This window comes from Scomber scombrus, chromosome 18 (genome assembly GCF_963691925.1).
Source record: "Scomber scombrus chromosome 18, fScoSco1.1, whole genome shotgun sequence".
NCBI classification, from domain to species: Eukaryota; Metazoa; Chordata; class Actinopteri; order Scombriformes; family Scombridae; genus Scomber; species Scomber scombrus.
The window spans coordinates 24,888,319-24,911,702 of record NC_084987.1 but is presented as its reverse complement, the minus strand read 5'-3'; the positions used below and the strand labels follow the sequence as shown (position 1 = coordinate 24,911,702).

At 39.6% G+C, this 23,384-nt stretch overlaps 1 protein-coding gene across 1 annotated transcript in view; it reads left to right on the top strand.

Moving 5' to 3' along the window:
- Positions 1–353: 353 nt before the first annotated feature.
- Positions 354–23,384, top strand: part of LOC133999794 (carbonic anhydrase-related protein 10-like) — a 101,402-nt gene continuing 78,371 nt past the window's right edge. Inside the window, exons 1-2 of the mRNA XM_062439110.1 lie at positions 354–414; positions 11,299–11,373. Coding sequence (XP_062295094.1) covers positions 354–414; positions 11,299–11,373 — 136 coding nt within the window. The remainder of the gene's footprint in view (positions 415–11,298; positions 11,374–23,384) is intronic.

Genomic DNA, 23,384 nt, shown 5'->3' with positions numbered 1-23,384 from the left:
AGGTGGAGAAGAGAAACAATGTAAGAATGGATTTGACTGCTAAAATGTCTTAAAGGAAGGGATAGATAGAGACATAAATAGATGGACGCGGGTAGAAAACACCTTAAAATGTTGCCTTGAACGCCAAATTGCAAAGCGAAGGAGGACGATGCTGTGAGGAGTGAATCTCTCCCGCAAAAGCTTCAAAGCATCTCGGAAGCTCCGTGAGGGACAAGACGCTGATCACAAGAACCAAAAGAGAGAGAGAGAGGAGTGGAAAAATGTTCAATGTTTGGCCGTGTCGTCTACAAGTGCAGCCAGCAAAGCGCCGTCCCGTAGCAGCTGAAGGAAAACGAGCATGAATTGAACGAAGAATGCATGTCGTTTGGGATATATCTGTGATTGTGCAAACATATATCATCTGCACGTCTTCAGGTAAGGTGTGAAAGAAGGAGCTGTGGTCCTTCAGAACATCAGAACAATATAGAAATGAAAGATTATCATGAGGTTTAATTGCTGTGGAAGAGAAAATGAATGGAAATGTTGCAGGTGATGCCATTAAGTCATCATTAAATACTTAGAAAAGCTACAAAAATATGATATTATTAATTATTTGAGTCAGGTTTTTGTTTTGGGAAATTAGGATTCTGATTGACTTTATTGATTTTTCTAAAAGTATAGTAAATTAAAGACACTTCATTTGACTGTTTTAAATGGAGGGAAGTGTGTGGCTTACATTATTTAGGCTCTTTACACAGAGAGTCACATCACATCATCTACTGCACACTGGTGGAATACATGAGCACTGAGATGATTGAATTCATGCATCAAAACTCACAATTCTGATGCTTATCATTTTGTAGGCAGCCTGTTTTGCACCTAGATACACACACACACTCACACACACACACACACACACACACACACACACACACACACACACACACACACACACACACACACACACACACACACACACACACACAGATCATAGTAGTAGTCTACAGTACATACAGTATGCCTCACATACACAGGATGCCAAAATCAGAGACACCCTGCCGAGGCTCTTCACAGTCACACTGTGGGATATAAATACTTCATGAATATCACATGTCATGTATGTCAATAGACAAAAGAGAGCTTATACAGTGTGGCTGTGTCACTGAAGCAACCATCCATTTAGTCAGAACACACAGTGAGATTCTCACTATGGGATGAGTCAAGACTTCCAACTCACTGCTGAAGCTGCCAGCATCCGTTTCAGATGTGATGGCTGATAGTGATATTTTCATCATAATATGTAAATACAAAGAGACAAGCAGCTTCATCTTTTGATAACAGGCCCTACACTCTTCAGAAGAAAGGCCACGAGAAACTCTGGGACTCTATGTTAACCTATTAGATGAGGATTGATGAATTAAGACAATGTAATTAAATGGTAAATGAAACTTCATGTTAGAGGGTGAAAAAGTATTTCAATCTTTATTGTAAAGTAAAAACCAATACCCAATTAAAGCAGTGGTTCTCAAACCTTTCCAGGTTAAGGAGCCCTAAACTGTCACAAAGTATCACCTGGAGCCCTGTCTGATAAGATTTAGATGTTTTATTACAAAAAGTGTATGAAACCCATGACCAAAATAGTCATACATTCTGTCATTCTGTTACTTATGGATGGAATTAATTAAAGTCAATTCGGATCCCACTTTAAGAACCACTAAAGTATCAAAAGTGAGTAATTACTATCTATACATCAAAATAACCCCTGTGAATGTTATAGTATAATATTTTAAGGATACATGATATTGGATTAATATTACTAATGATGTCATGTGTAACTAGCATTTTACTGTTGTAGTTGCTCAGGTGACGCTAATCTTTACCAGTGTTTTGGTACCCAGTAACTACAGCTGTCAAGTAAATGTAGAATAAGTGGAGACTAAGTGTAAAGTAGCCTTAAAAGGGAACACTCCAGGAAAGTGCACTAACTTTATATATTGTATTCATTCATTCTTTCATTTTCCAAACCGCTTATCCTCTCTAGAGGGTTGCGGGGGGGCTGGAGCCAATCCCAGCTGTCATTGGGCGAGAGGCAAGGTACACCCTGGATAGGTCACCAGTCCATCACAGGGCTGACACATAGAGACAGACAAGCATTCACGCCCACATTCACACCTACGGGCAATTCAGAGTCTCCATTTTAGTAACCTGAATTGCATGTTTTTGGTCTGTGGGAGGAAGCTGGAGAACCCAGAGAGAACTCACACAGGCACGAGGAGAACATGTAAACTCTACACAGAAGGGCCCCAGCCAGCCGGTTGGTTCAAAACCCGGAGCCCTCTTGCTGTGAGGAGACAGTGCTAACCACTATACCACCGTGCCGCCCATGTATTATATTTGATTTGATTTTTTTTAACAATCAAAAACTCAAATATAATACAATATATATGAAAAAATAATCAAATATATATATTGTATTATATTAAAGTTTTTTGTTTTGTTTTGCCTTTATGAGACTGTGACAGTATAGATACACTTTTACTCAATTTTTCGGGTAAAACATTTTTACACTCAATAATATTGAGTACATTTTAAAGCTGTGGATTAATTTAAATACACCTTCTGAACTGAGTAAATGAAGTAAAAGAACACAGGAAAAAAACTTGAAACATAAGTCCCCGGTTATATGATGTACATCTCAAATATTCATAAAGAAATAAAAAAAATGATGATGTTATGTCAATCTTAAAGGGGTACTCTAGCATTACAGAATAATCATTTCCTAAAGGTTTGATATTAAAAAGAAAAAAAGTCTAAATCAGAGCTGCAGAGACTGAGATATCCTGACTACAACAACACTGCATCCTACATTTCCCATAATGCAACCAGATAGCATCTTTCGCCCTCCCTGCGTAGTGCCTACATCAACTCTTAATATCTCAGCAGCATCTTCTCCTTACACCCTGTCTAGATGTTGTCAGTGAACCATGATGACATCACCAGGATTATTTTCTTAGACTTCTCCATCAGACCCACAGAAGACATTATAATACTTGTTTCATAGGTTTGAGTAGTGCAACTAGCAACCAACTTTCATGTGTTAAATCAGTGGAGTACCCCTTTAAATACTGCAGGCTAATTTTAGATGTGGACATGTGGAAATGTGTTCTTTTGCCTTGTTCAGTCCTGATTTATTTCTTCCCAGTGTGTTCTGGTCTTGTGGGGTTTTGTTGTTGCTGTTATCCTTCTAGACTCTCTGTCTGCCATTCTAAGTGTGAGAGAGCTTCTACCCACAGAAAGCCAGTATAAGTAATTAAAACAGTTAATAAGTAGCCTACTCATGTTAATCTTTTCATCCTGAAGCTTCTGCATAGGACCTTTCTCATAATGAGTTACAATAGTGACTCTATTGCTAGTCAGGTAGTACAGCTATAAGTAGAAGTGGGAATAAGAGTTAGCTTTGCGATAGACCGGTAACATGTTCGTTAAACTTACTGTAGTTGTTATCTGCAGTCTTCTTCCTGTATGCCTCTGATGTTTCTTTCATTTTGATTGGTTGGTGTTCGTGACCCGGTTCTGCATTGGTTTAACCTTTGTGTCGTCCTCCCGGGTCAAATTGACCCCATCTGTTTTGACTGTTCCTTCTTTCCTCCCTTCCTTCTTTTCCTTCCTCCTTTCCTTCCTCCCTCCCTCATTCTCTCTTTTCTCCATCCCCCTTTCTTCCTTCTTTCTTTCCTTTTTCCCTTCCTCTTTTCCTTTCTCCCTCCCTCCGTCCTTCCTTCAGTCCTTCTTTCCTCCATCCTTCATTCCTTCCTTTCCTTCTTCCCTCACTTCTTTCCTTTCCTCCCTTCCTTCCTCCCTCCTGTCCTTCCTTCATTCCTTCCTTCTTTCCTTCCTTCCTCCCTCCCTCCCTTCCTTCCTTCTTCATCCTTTCCTTCCTTCTTCCACCCTTCCATCCTTCCTTCCTTCCTCCTTCCTCCCTTCCTTCCTTCTTCCTCCCTTCCTTCCTCCTTTCTTTTCTTCCTTCCTCCCTCCCTCCTTTCCTTCCTTCCTTCTTCCTCCCTTCCTTCCTCCTTTCTTTCCTTCCTTCCTCCCTCCCTCCCTCCTTTCCTTCCTTCTTCCTCCCTTCCATCCCTCCTTCCTCCCTTCCTTCTTCCTCCCTTCCTTCCTTGACTCGAGGACAACACAAGGGTTAATACAAACTCCACCATTCCAAATCTACCTGTCGGGTGCCGGCGGCTGCGTTTTAATTGTGCTGCTGCTGCTGCTGCTGTTGCCTGGCAGGCTGGTTGTAGCCTGTAGGGTTGAATGGTAACGGGGCTACATCATAATCAGTGACAGCCCGAGGCCAGAACATAGAGTGTGATGTAACATGTACCACAGGATGCATACAACATGCACCAGTGCAGACCAGAGATGGAGCATAACTCCACCCATCACACATGAACAAATCTCCACTGGATCCACTTTAAAATTTTGCAATTTTAAGAAACATTTTCAAAAGACAAGTGATGATTTAAACCAGTGTAACCTACTGTGCACTGGTGTTTTTGTCTTGTGTAGGTTTATGAACAGTGTTGGGGAGTAACTAGTTACATGTTACTTATGAAAATGTTAATGATTACAAAGGATTTTTCATCTGAAGTCAGACCTTCAAGATTTTTCTCAGGAGGGTTTCCCCCTCATTTTTAAAATATTTAATATGTTACTCAATACATATATTGCTGATTTAATTATTTGAATACAATGATTTGATATATTTTGTGAATAAATCGTGACGTTTGCTTATGTGGAGCACACTTGGGCTTAAATGGAGTCACAGTACCAGTATTAAAAAAAGGAGATTGACATCATGTCAGTATCCATGAACAGCTGATCTTAGATTCTGGTGCTTAATGGGAACACTTACCCTAACAGTTGAGAAGTAATCAAAAAGCAATCAAATGTAATAAGTTACATTACTGTGATGAAGTAATTGAAATAGTTACATTACTTGTTACTTTTAAATACTTACTATGTCTTTCTTCTCCTTCCAGTCTCACAACCTCTCTGTTCCCCATGGCTCTTACATTTTCTTAGACATTTCCTAATAATTCAGTCATTCCTGTCCACCAGGTGCCTTCAGAGTTTCCCACACTTTGCCGGTCATCTGTTATTTCTGACAAGCCCTCAGTCCAACTTTAGAGTAGGTGGCTGACTGAGAGTCTAGCACATCGAATGGCAGGAGAAAAGTAGTGAAGCAAAGTCTGGCATGTGTTAAGTAAGTGAGTCTGGACTTCATTCTGCAAGACCTGACCGACAGCCTGTACAGGTCTGGAACGATACTCTTGCAGGGTTTTCTTACAAAATCTGGCAGGATGGTGAGAGTCGGAGACATATGATGATAGCAAAAGCATGGAGTTGAGTGAGGAAGGGGAAAACTGCAGTGATGAGAGGAGGGGAAAAAGAGTGGGAAGAGGTGGGCGTAGGGAAGAGAGACATGAAGGCGAGTAATCATAAGAGAGAAAAGACACACTTAGCTCAGGTGGATTGGAAAGCAAGAGAAGAAAAGATAAGGAGAAGGACATATTTTACTCATTTTCATCTCTTTATTTTTATTCTGGGTCTCTACTAAAGCAGCTTCGCCTCATTAACAGATACAAAAACTCCTTATTTATCTTATACTGTCCCTTTATGGTGCCTCTTAACTCAGCCTCTTTCTCTAACAGGCAGTCTTAGCTCCTGTCTCTTTAAACACCTGACCCCCCCACCTTTGTTATGATTGGCCAGCTTCAGGTATCAGAGCTGTGTTAAGTTACCGCTGATGAAAACCTTACATTTCCTACTTTTACTGTTTCAAATTAAAAGCTTTTAAATGACTTGATAATTGGAGACTTTTATTGTGAAGAATTAGCATGAAATTAAATATGCTCCTCACCACATTAGCAGAGATTTGTTAGTGGAGCTGAAAACCAGGTGACACAACAATACATGGAGATATTTGGAGCTATTAATTCAGTATATCAGTTGAAAAATAATGCAGGGAAGAATAAAACAAGCAGAAACAGCCAGTGATGATGGTGTTTGATGAAGAGCAAGCACACCCTCAAAAGGTAAAAAAACTTATTTTTAAGAAACATTGGAAACTGAGAATTCAGAGCAGTCTGAAGTTGGTTCTTTTCGCTCACAGAGATTACTTCTACATACATTTACCTCATCATTTGCCACTTTGGCCACTTTTAATACGAACATCCTACATTCAACAGAAAATAATAGTTCCCCTTTAATTTTGTGGTAAGATCTGCTAAAGTTAATCACAATCATTACAGGCAAGCTGGGGTAGTGAAACACAGGAGAGTTTTATGACATGGAAACCTACAGTATTAATAGGGTGTGATACTGAAGTGCAGGTGGAGAAGGCAAAGAAGATTACTAGTGTTGGAAAAGTCAAAGTGTCCAGGGTTGTAAGAGTTGGGGAACAGTGGTTCAATGGTTGCAAGGGGGTGATTAGTGATCAGTGTTAGTATGAGGGATCTAGTGGAGGACCTGAGGGTGAGGAATGACTCAGTTAAGAGTGTGAAAAAGAATAACAAGGTGAGTAGAGAAAAAGGAGACTGAAAATGTCTTAGTAGAGTTTGGGGAAAAGGTGTTTCCAAAGGAGATTTATAAGGTATAATAAGATAAGCTGTATAAGATATTATGTATAAAGAGAGTATTAACCAAAACCTATGCAGTATTTCAATTGTCAGGATTTGCGGATGTAGCCAATGTGTGCAAAGGAAATAGAATATATGCGGAGACGGAGAAGTTGTAATTGGTTGAAACAAGAGGTGAAGGTGCAACAGATAAGAGTGAAGGAAAAAGAGTCTGAGGCAGTTAAGATGGCTGCAAAGACAAAAAAAAAACAGAATAGGGAGGGAGGATGTGACAAAAAACAAGTGGCAGCAAAAGAACAACAAGATACGAAGAAAGCATAGATAGAGAATAAGAAATCGGTGACCTTTATAGCTGGAGTGATAAGTGCAACATCTGAGATGAGATCAAATCTAAAACTGAAAGGATTCAGGTTATTGTGACAACTGCAGTGCACCGTTTGGATATGATGGGTTTAAAACAGGAAGAAGTAAGAGATGAACTCAGTGTACGGTCAAGTCATGAGACAGCATGTGTGGGTTGATACTTCTAATAATTCTAATTCTCCAGTGAACTGTGGGAAGCCCGATTGCTAATGGGCAAGATTTCAAACAGTTGATAGTTACTAGAAGAGAAAAAACAGACGTTGCGTGTATTCAAGAGTCCTGATTAAAGCCTAATTTGGATTTTGTTTAATATGGTTATGTGGCAATGAGGCGAGATAGGGGAGAGAGAGGGGGGAGGACGAAGATGTGTCACTTTTCTAAAGCAAGCCATTCCTTACAGAGTACCGCGTATTGGAAATGAACAAGATAATGTGGTAGTGAAAATATGGGCAGATAGGAAACACTTAGTGATTGTGGATTGTTATAATCAATGCAATAGACTAGAGTTAAGCAAGCTTGAAGAGATAGAAGGACAGAACACTAGTTAGATTGTTTGGTATGGTGATTTTTGAATGAACACAACACTAATGGTCAGATAATGGAAGAGTTGCTAGATGAGATGTTTTTAGTATGCTTAAATGATGGCAGCAACACAAGAATAGATGTTAATACAAGGAAAGACACCATAGCATCAGTATGTGATTGGACGGTGTACCAGGAAGGAACTATGGGGAGAGATTATTATCCAGCCAGGTGCAAGATGAATAGTGCTACCTCATTGACCATGGAGAGCAGCAGTGGGAAATGGATCTTTCAGAAGGGAATTGGGAGAAATTTCTGGAAGAAAGTGATAGATATTTAAGTCATGTTAATGATGAACTTAGAAACACGTGACAGCGATATAAAGCAACGCTGCATTAGAATCCATTCCTCAAAGTAAAGGCAGTAAAAGAAGAAAAATAGCACCGTGGTGGGATGGTAAGCGTAAGAAAGCAGTGAGAAATAGAAATAAGGTGTTTAAGCTTGTCGAAAGAATACACGACCTTTAACAAATGATTCAGTTCATGCAAGTTCCCACAAGACAGACGAAAAGGACACGCTGGACAAAGTGTTGCAATAGAATCGGAAAGACGACTCAGGTAGGAGAGATGTGGGTGGTGATAAAAAAGAAATGAGGAGACAGGAGGGACTGGAGTTACCTGGTTCTGACTGATGGAAAGCAGTAACAGATATTGGAAAGGCAGATATAATGGCAAGCACTTTTGTTATATGGTGTATAGCTCTAATAATTTAAAGATAGTATCGATGATAGGCAAAATGTCCCAACAAGCATGGGAGAGTTAAGAAAGGCACTAGATAAAACAGGAGAAAAACTGCCTCTGGTAAAGCTAACATATATTATAGCATGTTAAAACATCTAGGTGTAGGAAGTCTGGAAAATTGATTGCTGCAGTATACCAAAGTGTGGGAAGAAGGAAGAATGCGAGGGAGCTAGAAAGAGAGGATCATGTTAAGGAATAAGGAAACCTGGAAAATATGCCAGTATGGCTGGAAACTACAGACAGATTGCCTTGACATTACACATCTGTAAATTAATGGAATGTACGATAAAGTAAAGGTTGATATACCAACCAATATGCAACCTCATAGGTGCTAACTGCTGTAAAGAAGAAGAAGAAGAAGAAGAGGAGGAAGAAGAAGAACTTTAGAGTAGATTAGGAAAAACAGCTCATTGTTCCTCAGGAGATAGCTACCACTAATCTAAGACCAGACCTTGTGTTGTAGTCAGTGGGCATTGTGCATTTCGTGGAGCTGACAGTACAATGAGAGGTTGCAGTATAATCTACCTATGAGGGGAAAAAGCTTAGATATACAGAGTTGGCAGCAGAAGCAGAGGAGTGTGGTTCGAAACCTAAGGTCTGCCCAGTGGAGGTTGGCTGTAGGGATTTAGTTGGCAGATCAGTTGGTCCCTTTGTCTCTGAAATGTGTCTAAGAGGGCAGAGCCTAAAGCAGACTGTGAAAAACATGACAGACATTGCATTGCAACCAGCTCCAATGAATGGCTGTGGGTTACAAGACAGGTTAACGACTGTGGCAAAGATGGGTAGGTGCCGATTAAGTTACATTTTTGATATTAACTTGTGATGCCATAGACAAAAGTGTATGGTGATGTATGAAGATGCTTGGTTGATTTGTTTGGTGGGTTTAACAACATGGTAAATAGCAAACTAGATTGCAGTAACAGTTTCCCGTAACTTGGAAAAAGTGGTATATGATAAGGAAAATTGCAATGGAATGGTGGTTCAACTTGGAATTCCAAGTTTGAAATCGAGCAAGATCCATCTAGCTTGAGTTCAGTGACAGAAACTCATCCAATTTCAGAAAAATATGGTAGCGCACACAGTGAGTAATAAAAAGAATGACCTTTTAATACATTTTTACTTTGTGTTTGTGTTGTGAAATGTGCCATAACAACATTGTAGTTGCCATTTTCATTGAGTTGATTTGTGCTTGATAGAAGACCTTGCGAAAGTGTAGTACTAGCCTACTACTCCCATCTCTTTTAAAGATTAGATAGACTTTATTAATCCCACACTGGAAAAGTCTCTTGTCATAGTATCTTAAATATGCCAATCTCTTAAATTAGCTTTATCTTAACATGATATTGGCTGGTTGGTTATTTGGTAGTTCAGGCAGCATAGGTTAACATACATTCTAGTTGGCTTGTCATGCTGTTTGTTTTGGTGGTTTTGTTACACTGGAACATACTGTTGATCTTCTCAGTGTCTTGTATACTTGCTTACGCTCTTACTCTTTTCTTCGGTAACACGGGTCAAGGGAAATGATTCATAAAAAGTGTCGCATACCAGAGGGTCTGCTAACTAGCGGCTGTTGGTACAACTATAATCAATCCAGATATACAGTGATGCTGTCCGTAGCACTCAGATAGTGTATTAAGTAGCGACGAACAGGCCCTTGCACATCACATGCGTCGAGGGAGTGTCAGCTGTCATATTGCTACTGGAGGTTGGTTGATATGCCGTGATATATTTACTAGAGGGCAACTGATATGGATATACATTTTCATGAATATTGGGCATTGCATGTAGATAAATATCACTTCCTGTGTCCACTATGTGATAGAAAACACACACTAAATGTACATTATGTTGATGCAAATCAAATGTAGACCACACACTCTAAATTTAATAAAAAAATCAAATGTAATTTGTAACATAAAACTTGCTTCCTGTTGCCATTAGGAGGAGCTTTTCTTGAGATGTTACATGCGCCTACCAACTTTTGCAGATCCAGTTCAAATATACCTCGAGTGCTACTTTGTTGAAATTTTGTAGGAGGTGCTATCATGCCATCTTGCCACATCCAACCTGCCCGAATGAAAAAATTTATAAAATATATATATATATATAATTTATCTGCTCTTTGCTTGGGTGAGGGTAGGATTTGCAAATAAGTGCATTAGGTCAGCAAATGTTGTGAAAGGTTTTATAATGTAACTTGTTATAACGCTAGTGGAGCTAGATAAATAGGGTTAAAGGGGATGTATTATGCTTTTCCCTATTTTCAGTTGTATTTATACAAGTTGCAATGGTGGATGTTCATGTTAAAAGTGGCTAATGTGTCAAATAATGAGGTAAATGTATGTAGAAGTAATCCCTGTGAGCAAAAAGCACTGGCGACAGACTGCTCTGAACATTCAGTTTCCAACAGTTCTTCTATTTCTACTTTCGCTAGCGTTACTACGATAACATTATGGATTTTTTCCATTGTTTTCAGGGTCTGCAGCTCTTTATCAAACATCATCATCACTGTGGCTGTTTCTGCTTGTAGTATTCCTCCATTATTTTTTAGCCGACCCCCTGAACGAAGAGCTCCAAATATCTCCATATGCTGTTGTTTCAACTGGTTTTTAGTGCTGCTGACAAAGCTCTGCTAATACTTATAGAGACAGGAGCTAAAACTGCCAGTTAGAGACAGAGGCTGAAGTGAGTGACTGCAGAAAGGACCAGTATAAGACAAATAAAACATTTTTTTTAAAATCAGGGAAAGCTACTTTAGTGGAGTCCCAGTATAAAAATATAAAGCTGATGAGTTCAGTCGTTGTCTGTTCTGTCTGTTTCTTTTTTCTGTGATCATTCTCTTCTTATTTAATTTCTCTGTCATTACAGTTCAGTGGGATTTTACTTTAATGTCACTGAGATTCATACACTACCAAAGGAAAATGCAAATGCAAATGAGTTTATCATAATTTATTAATGTATAACACAAAAACTGTTTCTTCTGTCTTGTTTTCTCTCTGCAGCTCAGCCTATTATATCCAAGCTTAATGACGGTTGGTGGGCGTACAAGGATGTTGTCCAGGGAAGCTTTGTTCCAGGTAATACACCATCACACACTTCTATACAAATAGGTTAAAAAATGTGAATGGTAGGTGTGTCAGATGAGAGTTTCCCCATTCCTATTTCCCAATTATAGAAAGAGTCACATCCAAACTCTTCTTGTGCTGAGGTTTAAAATAAATGTGTCATGTCTGTGAACTCAGCCAACCCTCGAAAAATCTGGGTCTTGGAGAGTGGTTATTTGCAAGCTAAATCTGCATAGTATTTGTGCTTCTAAAAATACTTTTAGATATAGATTCTCAAATGATTTTTGCATAAATAACTGAATGTTAACTGAAGAGCAGGGTATTTTAACCTGATTATCAATAAACATCATTATGTTTGATGCTACTCATACCTGCCCATCATCCTCTGGTTGTTACTGCTAGGTGTACAAACAGTGGATGTTTCAGATAGTGCACAGTTTGATACACCACAGATCTTAACTAAATGTTTTAGGAAGTCAAAGTAGAAAAATCGGTTTTCATGTAGTCGGGGAAGAAACACTTTCTAGCTTGTTAGATAAGACCAACAGAACAGTGAACAGGTGACTGAACTTGACTGCATTAAGTCCTCTCAGTCAGAAACTGTGCAAGATCTCCATAAAACTTCAGACTTCATGTAAATGTTTACTCTCAGGAAAGACTATTTCAGGACAATTTAAGGAGTTGATCAGTTTAGTTCAGTCCTCTAAGCCAGTGGCTCCTTACCTTTTGTAGTGTGATGTAATCCCACAGCCCAGTCAGAGGAACTGACCCCTACTTACTTAACTACCCCTTCATCTACACCACCCGTCATGTTCCAAATCTATTAATTGGAATTGACTAAAAGTGGATACTGTTACATACATTTTGACTGTCAACAATTAGGCCATGTTGGTCAAGTTTGCATTCATACCCCTATCCTGCTGGATATATTAACCATTTATCCATTACTGTTAGCTAACTGTACTTCTCTGCTTGCTTGCTAACTGGTTTTCACATACTTTCAATTGAACACATGGTATTCAGCTGTCACCTGAACTCACATTCCCACCTATTGTCAATTTTTATATTCACCAACCACCTGACCTACTTGTATTTTAGTAACAGATTTACTGATTTACTGATGGTATCTATTACTGGTAACTGTCTTTTTCTAAACCGTTCAATCAGTGTGCAAAACATCCTTGTCCATGTGCTAAGTCAAAAGAATATAGTGACTCTATAGTGAGGTATGTTCTTCTGAAGAACACACCTCACTATACAATTATTTGGGTGTTTTTGTCGCATGTGTCAAGCCCAAATTGTCACTTCTTCATAAATCAATTTAACTTTACTGATTAGACGTCTTCTTTTTGTACTTTTCTGCTTGCTTGCCAACTAGATTTCAGAGACTCTCAATTGCAATTCATTCAAATGTTAATATTTTTTTACTAAAATGTCATTTCTATTTTTTGCAATTAGCTGAGCTACTCCACATTATTATAATATACCCTCTTGGCAACTGTACAAGGATCCCTTATGGTACAAGTACCCCTGGTTTGGAATCAGTGCTCTGTACCGCTCAAGTTAAAACCTCTCCTATGAAGAGGTGTGCACAGACACTGTATACTGTATGGCTCAATAAAAAAAGCAATCAAACAAACAAACAAACAAACAGGAAAACCCAAACCAAAGTGAAAAAAAAGAAGAAAAGAAGGAAATTTAGGGCACCCCAACATTACTGTACTGTCCCTATACCTTCAGTCAAATCAGATGCCCAAACACACAAATACACACATATAGACACACTCAGTGACAATGTCCAATTTGTTAAGTTGTGTTTCATTTGCACTGTATACACGAACATAGCATGCATAGTTTGACGTCTCAAGTCTATTTTCTTCCATTTAACATGTTGAACTACAGTGGTTGTGTGTTGTGTTGTGTTGTGTTGTGTTGTGTTGTGTTGAATGTAATCTGGGGTATTTCTGCAGTGGAGTTTGGAGATGATGTAGATGAAGGACACGTCCATACACCTCTGCGCTGCCACTGTCACATGCAATTCATTTATCTCAGTTAAGGTAATGATGTTGCCAAGAGACTGTGACTGATCTCCCCTCTCTGTGTCTCTGTCGTGATAGAAGGGAAACCAAGATAATTTTATAATTACTTTTAAATCGATGGAGTTTAATTTGGAGTTGTGCTTTGATGCCAGAGCAAGTGTCACGCTTTTTAAACGGGCACATTTCCCCTTTTAGAATTAGACTGAAATATTTCCAAATGAAGAAATGTGTGCGAAAGGGTGTGACAGTCCTTCTGGGAAATCTGACATTGAAGACTCATCACATCAGTGAGTGTAGCCTGACTTTGACTATAGCTTTTTCACCTCACTCTACACATTTTCTTCTCACTGTGCGTCGGTGCTGTGCCAGCACAGGAGAAATGTGTGCTTCAAGCTGTTTTTCTGGAATGAAGTGGGAATACAGTCAGCAAAAAGAGAAAAAGGGGGAAAAAAGAGACAAAAAAAGACAAACTACTGTAGGATGGTCTTCAAAACTCGGGTCACTGATGGGTGTCATCTTGTGCTTACATTCGCTGGGATCACCTTTTACAGCTGCGAGACATGCGGGCGATTGGCGGAGGTAAGAGGGACGAAGCCGTGGGTGTTTTCAAAAGGAAAATAGAGAGGGATGAGTTGCTGCTACCCTCAGAGCTGAAACAGAAATCACTATTCCCTCTTGAGTGAGATTACTGTGAGATGACCCATTGGAGTTTGCGGAGAAGGAGACCGAGCACAAATGATGCAACTTCAACGCTACTTTGCCGTATACGCTCGGAGGTGCTCGGAATGATAGATAAGAGCAGCAAGAGAAGAGAAGAAGTCTGGCAATGCTACTGTGGTTTCGCCTGTGAGCCATTACTTTGGCACTGTAGAATATAGAACTAAAACGAATAAATATAACACAAGATACAATACTCACCACAGATGCTATGGAACAATGGAGAGTCCTAGCAGGCGCAGATTTCATTTTCTCTGGTTTCCTCCAGCAGCGAGAGATAGGAACACCTTTTGGGAGAGGATTGGTTGGGTTCACCTCCTGTAACCCCCATTCCAACATTTTATACAACATTTCTCTGCATCTGTCTGCATACCTAACATTGATAATGCAGACAGGACTGACACTGATGGACAGAAAATGAATTAAAGCTTGGGATATATCCGTTTTTAATGTCCGTTCACCTGCACACAACATTTACCCTGAATATCTCAAGATAAAATTGAAGGATAGGCTCATGAATTTATGAATTTTTAGGTCTGTCTAGAGAATTGCTTCAGACATCCAAATCAAATTAAGTAGATATCTTAAAAAGGTAGTGCTTTGTAGTATAGAATTCACCTCTTTTTGTTAGTATATTTCCACCGCTGTTCAACAAGGAAATAAAAAGACACAATTTTGTAATGAAAAAGATGTTAATTTGAAAGATATCCACTTGACTTGAAGAATTTGGACTGCTGAAGCCTCATATTAGCTTTAGCCTTTTTCATAGTATTGTGGATTTTGTCTCCCGTCGCTTGCTGTACATTAGGAAGAGATCTCTGCAAGCAAGCTAAACCACTCTCAATGTTCATATGGGAACCTGACTATTGTTTTAAGACAGACTTGACAAATTGTGAACCTCTCCTTTAAAAGATAGGGTCCCAATTTTTCTAAGATGGTGATCACGGTCAGCATTGTACTTGCTAAACATCAATCACTGTGAGGTTGTAATTGACTTTTACATTGGTATTGTTTCCATGGTACTGACATGTCAATTGTGTGAGATCAGGTTGCTGTGAACATGTTGCCATGCTAGCAACAGAACTTAGCTCAAAGCACAGCTATTGGTGCGTCCCACCATCCTGTTGTACTTGGAAGTCGGAATTTCAACGCCCGTTGAAGTTGGATTTCCGATTTGGAAAGTTGGACGAACCTAACCAACCCTGCCCTCAAAATCCAAGAGCAAAATGCATTTTCATCAACTGGTATTGATATCAGTGGCTAACATGGCTAACACTGGTTTTCTGACTTTTAAACTGGACCGATATATATTTGGGTGTGACGTCATTCCCGGCTCCGAATTCCAACGTCATCTTGTGCCTGGTAAACTGTGATTGACATATTCCACGACTTTTAATGATAAATTGAAAAAAAAGTTGATTGACAGGAATTTGCTAAGGCGTAAACACATGAAGCAGAAGCTATGACTAAGCCAATCAAACTGATATTATGGGTTGATAGATAAAAGCTGGCCATTTTATTTGAACTGTCATGGCCTTCTCTTCTCTGTAGTAAATGTGGACATTTAGTCAGATCTACTCAACTCATCTGTTTCAGCTCTTTTTTCTATGCTGTATGGGTATACTATACAGTCTGTCTGTCCTGTAGGTTGACTCTTTATTTGTAGGATTGCTATGTAAATTTGATCATAGTTTTTTTCTCCCTGCTTATTGTCTCCCTCCCCTATATTCTCTCTCATCTCTACTACTCTTTGAGCTCTCCTCCTCTTCTGTTCCTCCTTTTCCCCTATCGTTCATGGTTGGTCCACTTTCTCCTTTGCCTCTTCTCTCTTTCCCCTCACAACATCTCATCCTCATCTTGTCCCCAGTCAAACATTTCTCTCTCTCTCTCTCTCTCTCTCTCTCTCTCTTTGTTATCCCTCTCATTTCTCTTCTCCGGCTCTCTTCCCACCAGTTCACTCTTTCGGCCTAAATTACCTGGATGCGTTGCTATCATTCATTTGAATTTGCAACTTGAGGCACACAGTTGACGAAATCTCAACTCAAAGACAACTCTGATGAGGTGGCCTTCTCTGTGAGCATTGTACCTGCTCATGTAAAAAAAACATACACTCAAAGGTTAGATTTGTTGGTTGAGTTAACCTTAAATGTCAGACTGCAGAACAGAAAAACAAAAAAACCTCATTCCTTGCTTCTAGCTTACCACGACTAAATTTCAAAGGGAGAGCAACACAAAGATTGTATAATCCAAACAGACTCAATAGATATCTTGCTGCTTGTAGAGTGAGCCAAAACCAAAGTCTGTGTATACTAGTATTGAAAAGGAATGGTTTAAGGATACATTAAACGAGAACATTTTCTATGTATGATGAGAAACTGAGATTCGCCACAGTAGCAGCCATGCTTAATAGAAGCAATATGATAGATTATTATTAATTATTCATTTATTTATAGGATTAAATCAGCACATGTCACACCTAATCTATCTAAGCTTATTAGAATTAAATATAATATTTGGACACTACCGCAATAAGATGAAAATGAAGATGACGATGTCACTTTATTAAGGAGTTATGGCTGATTTATACGCAAACAGTCACCTTTATACACATCCAGCAGATTTAAAGTAACACTACCATTTATTTGGAGCTGAGCTTCTGGTTTTCTGTTGAAAGTGTGTCCAATATTTACTGTCTTTTAGCTCTTTTTTAGTCTCCACCGAATCCTGAGACAAATGTTTGACTCTTTAGCTGCTCGATGCTCTGCTGTTCACTAGCTGGTCGCTAACTTTGTCTGTTTTGGGTTTGGTGCTGAGCAGGTAGTGTTAATGTCAGACCTAATTTGGCTAAGGTTATTGGAGATGAAAATACAACATTGAATGTCACTTTAATTAGTTAGAGTTAGAGTTAAGACTAATTTGTATGCAAACAGTCCCCTTTATACACATCCAGCAGACATTAAGTAACACTAGCATTTATTTGGAGCTGAAAGCCAGTCGAATATTCATCTGGGTTTTTGGCTGCTAAATGCTCTGCCAAGTTCACCAGCTAGTCACTAATTCTGTTTCTCTCAGGTTTGGTGCTGAGCAGGTAGTGTACAGTGTGTTTAAAAAAAAAAAAAAAAAGCTTTTCTCAGAAAACAGCTTCCTGCTGCAGCTGTAAACAAGGTTGATGAGAGCGGAGTTGTCAAAAATAATCAAAAGCAATGACCTGAAAGATGCAGGTGATGATTCTTTGTTGGTTTGAGTGATATCTTTTACACTGTAGTCATTCCATCTGTTGTTTATATTGAACATTGATTAGTGAAGCTTTCATAATGTGTCTAGAATCCCTGCTGCTGAAGCACTTTATTTATAACAAGTGAACTGAGTGTACATTTTGTTCCCCCACAATCTCCCACATGGGAATAAAAAATATAGTTTGTTTTGCTTGATGTATATATTTACAGTAATGCAAAAAAAGCGCAGTATGTGTTTGACATTTTGACTCACTGAGTGTTTACAATGTGGGTAACAGTAGCAAAGGTGTGACTGACAGAGACGGCCATTGATAAAAATATCATTCTGTGTATATTAAAAGTAAGAATATTAATCATGTAGCCACTGTTGTACTTCAGTTAGAATGTTCTGGCCATGGCAAAGTGAATCAGAAGAAATCCAACACATGGATTTACACAGAGTGGTGGACTATTCTGGAGGGGTCCTAAAACACATCTGTTCTCCTTCACTGATTTTATCTACATGTGATTGCCAGTTTACTAGGGAGTACCAGTCATTATGGGAAAAAAACAGCTGTATAATGTCAAAGGAAACTTTTTCAAGTCTGAGAAAATAAACCTCATAATGTCATCAGGGTTATCAGTTTGGATTAGGGGACAAAATAGTAACACGAGACCTGTGTTATTAACTAAGTGCTTTAAGTTTGAAAGATGATGGCATTTTACCAGGCACAAGAAAAACATGCTATCTACTTGCATCATGGGAATTGGTGGATCCAGCATTTTGGAGCTTGGAGCATATTAGGGACTGAAAGTCAGAATATGTCTATTGCTTCGATTTGGACCATTCCTGTCAACCACGCAACTTCTGTCCTCCGGTTTGTCTGTTTATAAAGCATACGGTATAAATTATCATCCAATTCTGTGTTAGACCTTTTTATCCAACTTCATTCCAACTTATTACCGCAGGTTTTACACATATTTTTGTAAATTATGATCTATAGGTCTCATTTAAATGAAATCATACCTAATTTTTGATGTAACGCCTATTGTCCTCTCAGGACAAAATTGACCCGAGGACAACAGGAGGGTTCAGTCTTTGAAAGTGCCACAATAAGTTGTTTGAATGCCTCTTCAATGTCTGAAACGTCTGCAATAGAGGAGTAAATTCACAGTATACAATTTACAATTTCATATAGCAGATGCTTTATCCAAAGTGATTACACATCGACATTTCAGTTGAGAGTTGATGCAACACAAGCAGGGGTCTGGTCAGGAGAGAATAAGTGCCGTAAAACGAAGTGTGAGTCCGATAGAACGTAGGTGCCAGTCTTTTTTTTTTTTAATATTGAGAAAGACTCTGTGGATTGAACAGAGGTTGGTAACTCATTCCAACACTGGGGCACTATAGTAGAGAAGAGTCTGGCTATTGGGGCGGCTGTGGCTCAGGAGGTAGCACAGTCATCCACCAATCAGAAGATCGGAGGTTGGATTCCCGGCTCCTCCAGTCAACATGACGATGTTTCGTTGGGCAAGATACTGAACCCCAAATTGCTCCTGATGGCTCTGCGCTGTATGATTGTGTTGAGCAAGTGGCAGTCCCTGTCGTCGGTGTATGAATGTTTTTGTGTAAGTGACATGTAGTGTAAAAGCACTTTGAGTGGTCAAAAAGACTAGAAAAGCGCGATATAAGTACAGACATTTACCATTTTACCATATTGATGTAGGGCCCTGTTGAGGTGGGTTTACCAGGCACCTTTCATCGGCAGAGTATAGCGAGTGGGAGGGAGTGTATACCTGAATGAGGGAGTTCAAGTAGGCGGGAGCTGCTTCAGATGCTGTTTTGTAAGTGAATTTCAAGGTTTTTGAATTTGATTTGGGCAGCTGCTGGGAGCCAGTGGAGGAATATGAACAGTGGGGTGATGTTGAATGTTTTATGTTTTGGGCTGGTTGAAGACCAGACATGCTGACGCATTGTGGATCATCTGCAGAGGTTAAGAGTTCTATCTTGATCTGATGCCTGTTTCTATTTAAAATAATCAAATTCAAAACTCTTGGTCTGAGCCCTGGTGAGATAAAATAAATCATTAGGACTGCCTATGAGTTCTTCTCCACCTTGCAGTTTTTCAACATTGCAAACTTCATTGGAGAGATGGTAAAAATCGAGACATTATTTCTCAGCAAACTGTGAGATTCTGGTGAGACTGGATTCTGTACATCCCTCAAAGTTTGAGTTTCTTGGCTTTCTTGGCTCAGACTGAACAAACTGTCAAACTGCCATTCTCTCATCTTGAGTTTTCTCCAACGCACAAGTTGTCTACCCAGCATTGTTAGAGGTAACAAAGTGTGTGCAGCTTTTTGTGACGATACCAACCTTGGAGAAGGGTGTCGAGGTAGGACGAAAATAGATCAGATTTTTCTTCAGAGATGCTGCATGTGGGAGAAAAAGAAAAACATTTAAATGATCGTTTTTAGAAACTGTCAGATAAATTAAGTGTGATAGTGTTTAAAAAAAAAAAATTGTCACAATCTCACAGCAAATGAAGTGTAGAGACGCTCAGATTATGTTTTACTAACATGACAGGGAACAAGCAAGAGCTTGTAGGTAGTAGGTTTCTCTAACATTGCCATTGTATGTGTTTCTGTGCCTGCCCGGCCATGACTGTAGTTACAGCTACACAGAGAAGAGCTGAAAAGGTGGGGAGGATGAAGAAGAAGAAGGCAGGAAAGAAAGTGAGAGGAGTGGGTTTATTGATGAAGAGGGGAGAGGAGAGAAGAAAAGCGAGAGCTCAGGGGAGCTGCCCTTTCCTTCCCGATAGATCTCTACACCAGCTCTAGCTGTGTGCCTTTCTTTGTGTGTGTGTGTGTGTGTGTGTGTGTGTGTGTGTGTGTGTGTGTGTGTGTGTGTGTGTGTGTGTGTGTGTGTGTGTCCACTGCTGGCCTGAAAGTGAGAAAGAGAGGGGGAGAGGGAAAGCTCAGGGGATTGGGCCAGTCTACCTTTCAGCTACTTCCAGAAGCCACAGCCAGGAGACGATTAGAGAAAAACCTAACAAGTGGAGAGACTGAAAAAAAAAAAAAAAAAAGTGTAATTTTCCCCTCTTGTGTTGAGAATGATTGAACTTTTGAAAGTTTTTTTTATTAATTTATCATTTTGTGTTTTGGGTTAGATTTAAAATGTCAGGAATCTTAAAAATCATCTTTATTCAGTTTACATCTAGGCGGTTTGCAATCTAGGCGGCCTTTTTGAATCATTTTTAATCAGCATTTCATTTCTGCTGCTGCTCATCATGATTTTCAGGTTTTTATCTCTGAGCATTACATTTGGCTGAAGGCTCATAATGACTTAATTAGGACTGAACATTTAGGACTTGCAGATTTGGGACTTGCAGGACAATGACTTTGCCCATGTTGTACAACACACACCGTTGGCCCTTAAGATAGGGATTTGAACCAGTCCAAATACTGAGACAGAGAGTCCCACCCACTGTTCTGAGACCTGACATCACAACAGCTCACAGAAGCTTCAAAGTTCTTACTGCGTGTCATATAGTGAAAAGACCACAGGAGTCGTAATTGAAACCTAACTCTGGTTTGCACTGACTTTCTGTTGGAATGCTGCATTGTAAAATGTAAGAAATGAAAGTTGAATTTGGAATGTGTCTGCATTCCCTCTGCCCCTGTCATCAGAGAGGATGCTGGGAGATGGCGTAGATTCCACTTGAGAGAAAGTATATAAGGAAAAAGGAGAGGGGGGGGGGGGGCAAGAGAAAACAGACTGTATCACCTCGGGTGTGTTCATGAAAGAGAAAGCTACTTATATCAGTGTCACACCTCTTGGTGTTATTGTTATGTGTGTTATTTGGATATTGTGAAGATGTGGGCGTGAGTCTGTACAGGATGTAATATCACTGTGTGTGTGTGTGTGTGTGTGTGTGTGTGTGTGTTAGAGAAAGAGAGAGAGAGTAATATGTAAGTGGTTATTTCTGTGTCTGTGTGTTTTGGGTATATAATATCACAGCTCAGGGATGTTATTTGGGTGTGCTGCAGAGTGAATAAGTAGGACACCAAGTTAGTGATCACAGGAGCCTCTGCCTTGCTCTCTCTCTCTCTCTCTCTCTCTCTCTCTCTCTCTTACACTCACTCACTCACTCACTCACTCTCTCACACACACACACACAGATTGCTCTTATCCATATATTTTTCACTCTTTGACTTTGTCATGCAGTTTCCCTATTACTGTCTATCTCTTTCTCATTCTTTCTTCAGAATATCTCTCTGTCAATGCCTCTCACTTTCTCACCCACACACACCCTTGCAGAGGCTCACAAGGCCACAGGAGAGAAGGTAAGGCGGAAAACAAGAGAAAGCAATGGAGAGAAGCGTTGCGATCGGGTGGAGGAGGAGGAGCAGGAAACCACATTCCTCCCACGCAGTAGAGAGAGATATGAGCAATTTAAGATGGGGCTAAAGGATGGAGAGAGAGAGAGAGAGAGAGAGAGAGAGAGAGAGAGAAAAGACAGTGAGAGCACGAGATAAGAGAGAGGGTGCACTAGCAGCGGAGACCGAATGAAGTTCGGGTGATGATACTCAATCTCAATAATCTCCTGATATCATTACACATCCACATTCTCCACGCCTGATGGCCACTCGCTACATTTCTTGCAATTACTCACCGCGGTAACGACATTAAAGCTAATGCTAGTGGTGATTATGGCATCGCTGCTATTCGTTCTTATTTGGCCGGGCCGCCGCAGGCTGCTGTAATGGATGGGCGCATGCTCGCTGAGACAACGCGTTTGCGGTAGTTAAAAATTCCAATGAATTCTCGCCCTCTAATGTGGCAGAGCTGAGATGAGGGACTCGCCAGGTACAAAGTGTTGACAACTAGATTTAGGGAGAGAGAGGAGTGTTATTAAGGACGCAGTATTGCTTTTTCAGATACATTTTAATGTCCGTGTAATGTGGCGCGCCTTACAGTAAATGAACAGGATTCACCTTGTGACCTTTTATTTAAATAATTTAAAGCTCAATAATTGCTAACCGACTCTGTGGTTAGTTTGGTTAGTTGTTTGGTTTGTTGGTTGGTATCTCCACAACTAATGGATGGATTGGAACATGTAGAAAAGACACTCATGGTTCCTAGAGGATGAATCCTACTTACTTTGGGGATCCCCTAAAATACATGATTCCTAGACAGTATATCCAACTAATTTTAGTCATCTCCTGACTTTTCCTCTAGTATAGGTATGTCCAAACTATTCCATAAAGGTTCATGTGGCTGCAGGTTTTCATTCTAACCAAGCAGGAGCACACCAGGGCTTGACTCATTTATTCAACTGATCTCAGTCTTCAGACAGTTGATCGGTGGAATCATGTGTGCTCTTGATTGGTTGGAACAAAAACCTGTAGGTATGCGACCCTTATGGAATAGTTTGGACATGCCTGTAGTACTACCATGAGGTTGACATGTGTGGGTTTGAGTAAAATATCTCAACTGTCAAAGAATTTGGGATAATGAATCCATAGGGACTTGACGTGATCTCTGATGCTTTAACTTGCACCACCAGCAGGTTAATTTATCCAATGAAATAGGCTCACATCTACCAGGTGGATTGGCAATATCTGTGTAGATATTCTGGATCTCCCCACACAATGTACCTTCTTGTTCAGAGTTAAGTATCTCTACAGCTATTGGATGGATTGTGGATTGAAAGTTCACACATTCATGTCTCCCTCTGGATGAATTGTAACAATTATGGTGATTATCTGGCTTTTCCTCAAGGCAAGGCAAGGGAGATTTATTAGTACAGCACATTTCAACAACAAGGCAATTCAAAGTGCTTTACATAAAACATAAAATGCATCAAGACAGCATATAAAAGCAACACATAGCAAAATAAAAAGACATTTAAATACAATTAAAAGTGTTCAATTGGTAATAGAATTAAGCTAAAATAGAATAAGACAGATAAAACAGGAGAATAAAAAGTTACAGTGCAGTGTGATATATTAACCGTAAAATTTAGATTTAATAAAAAGCGGTTGCAAATAG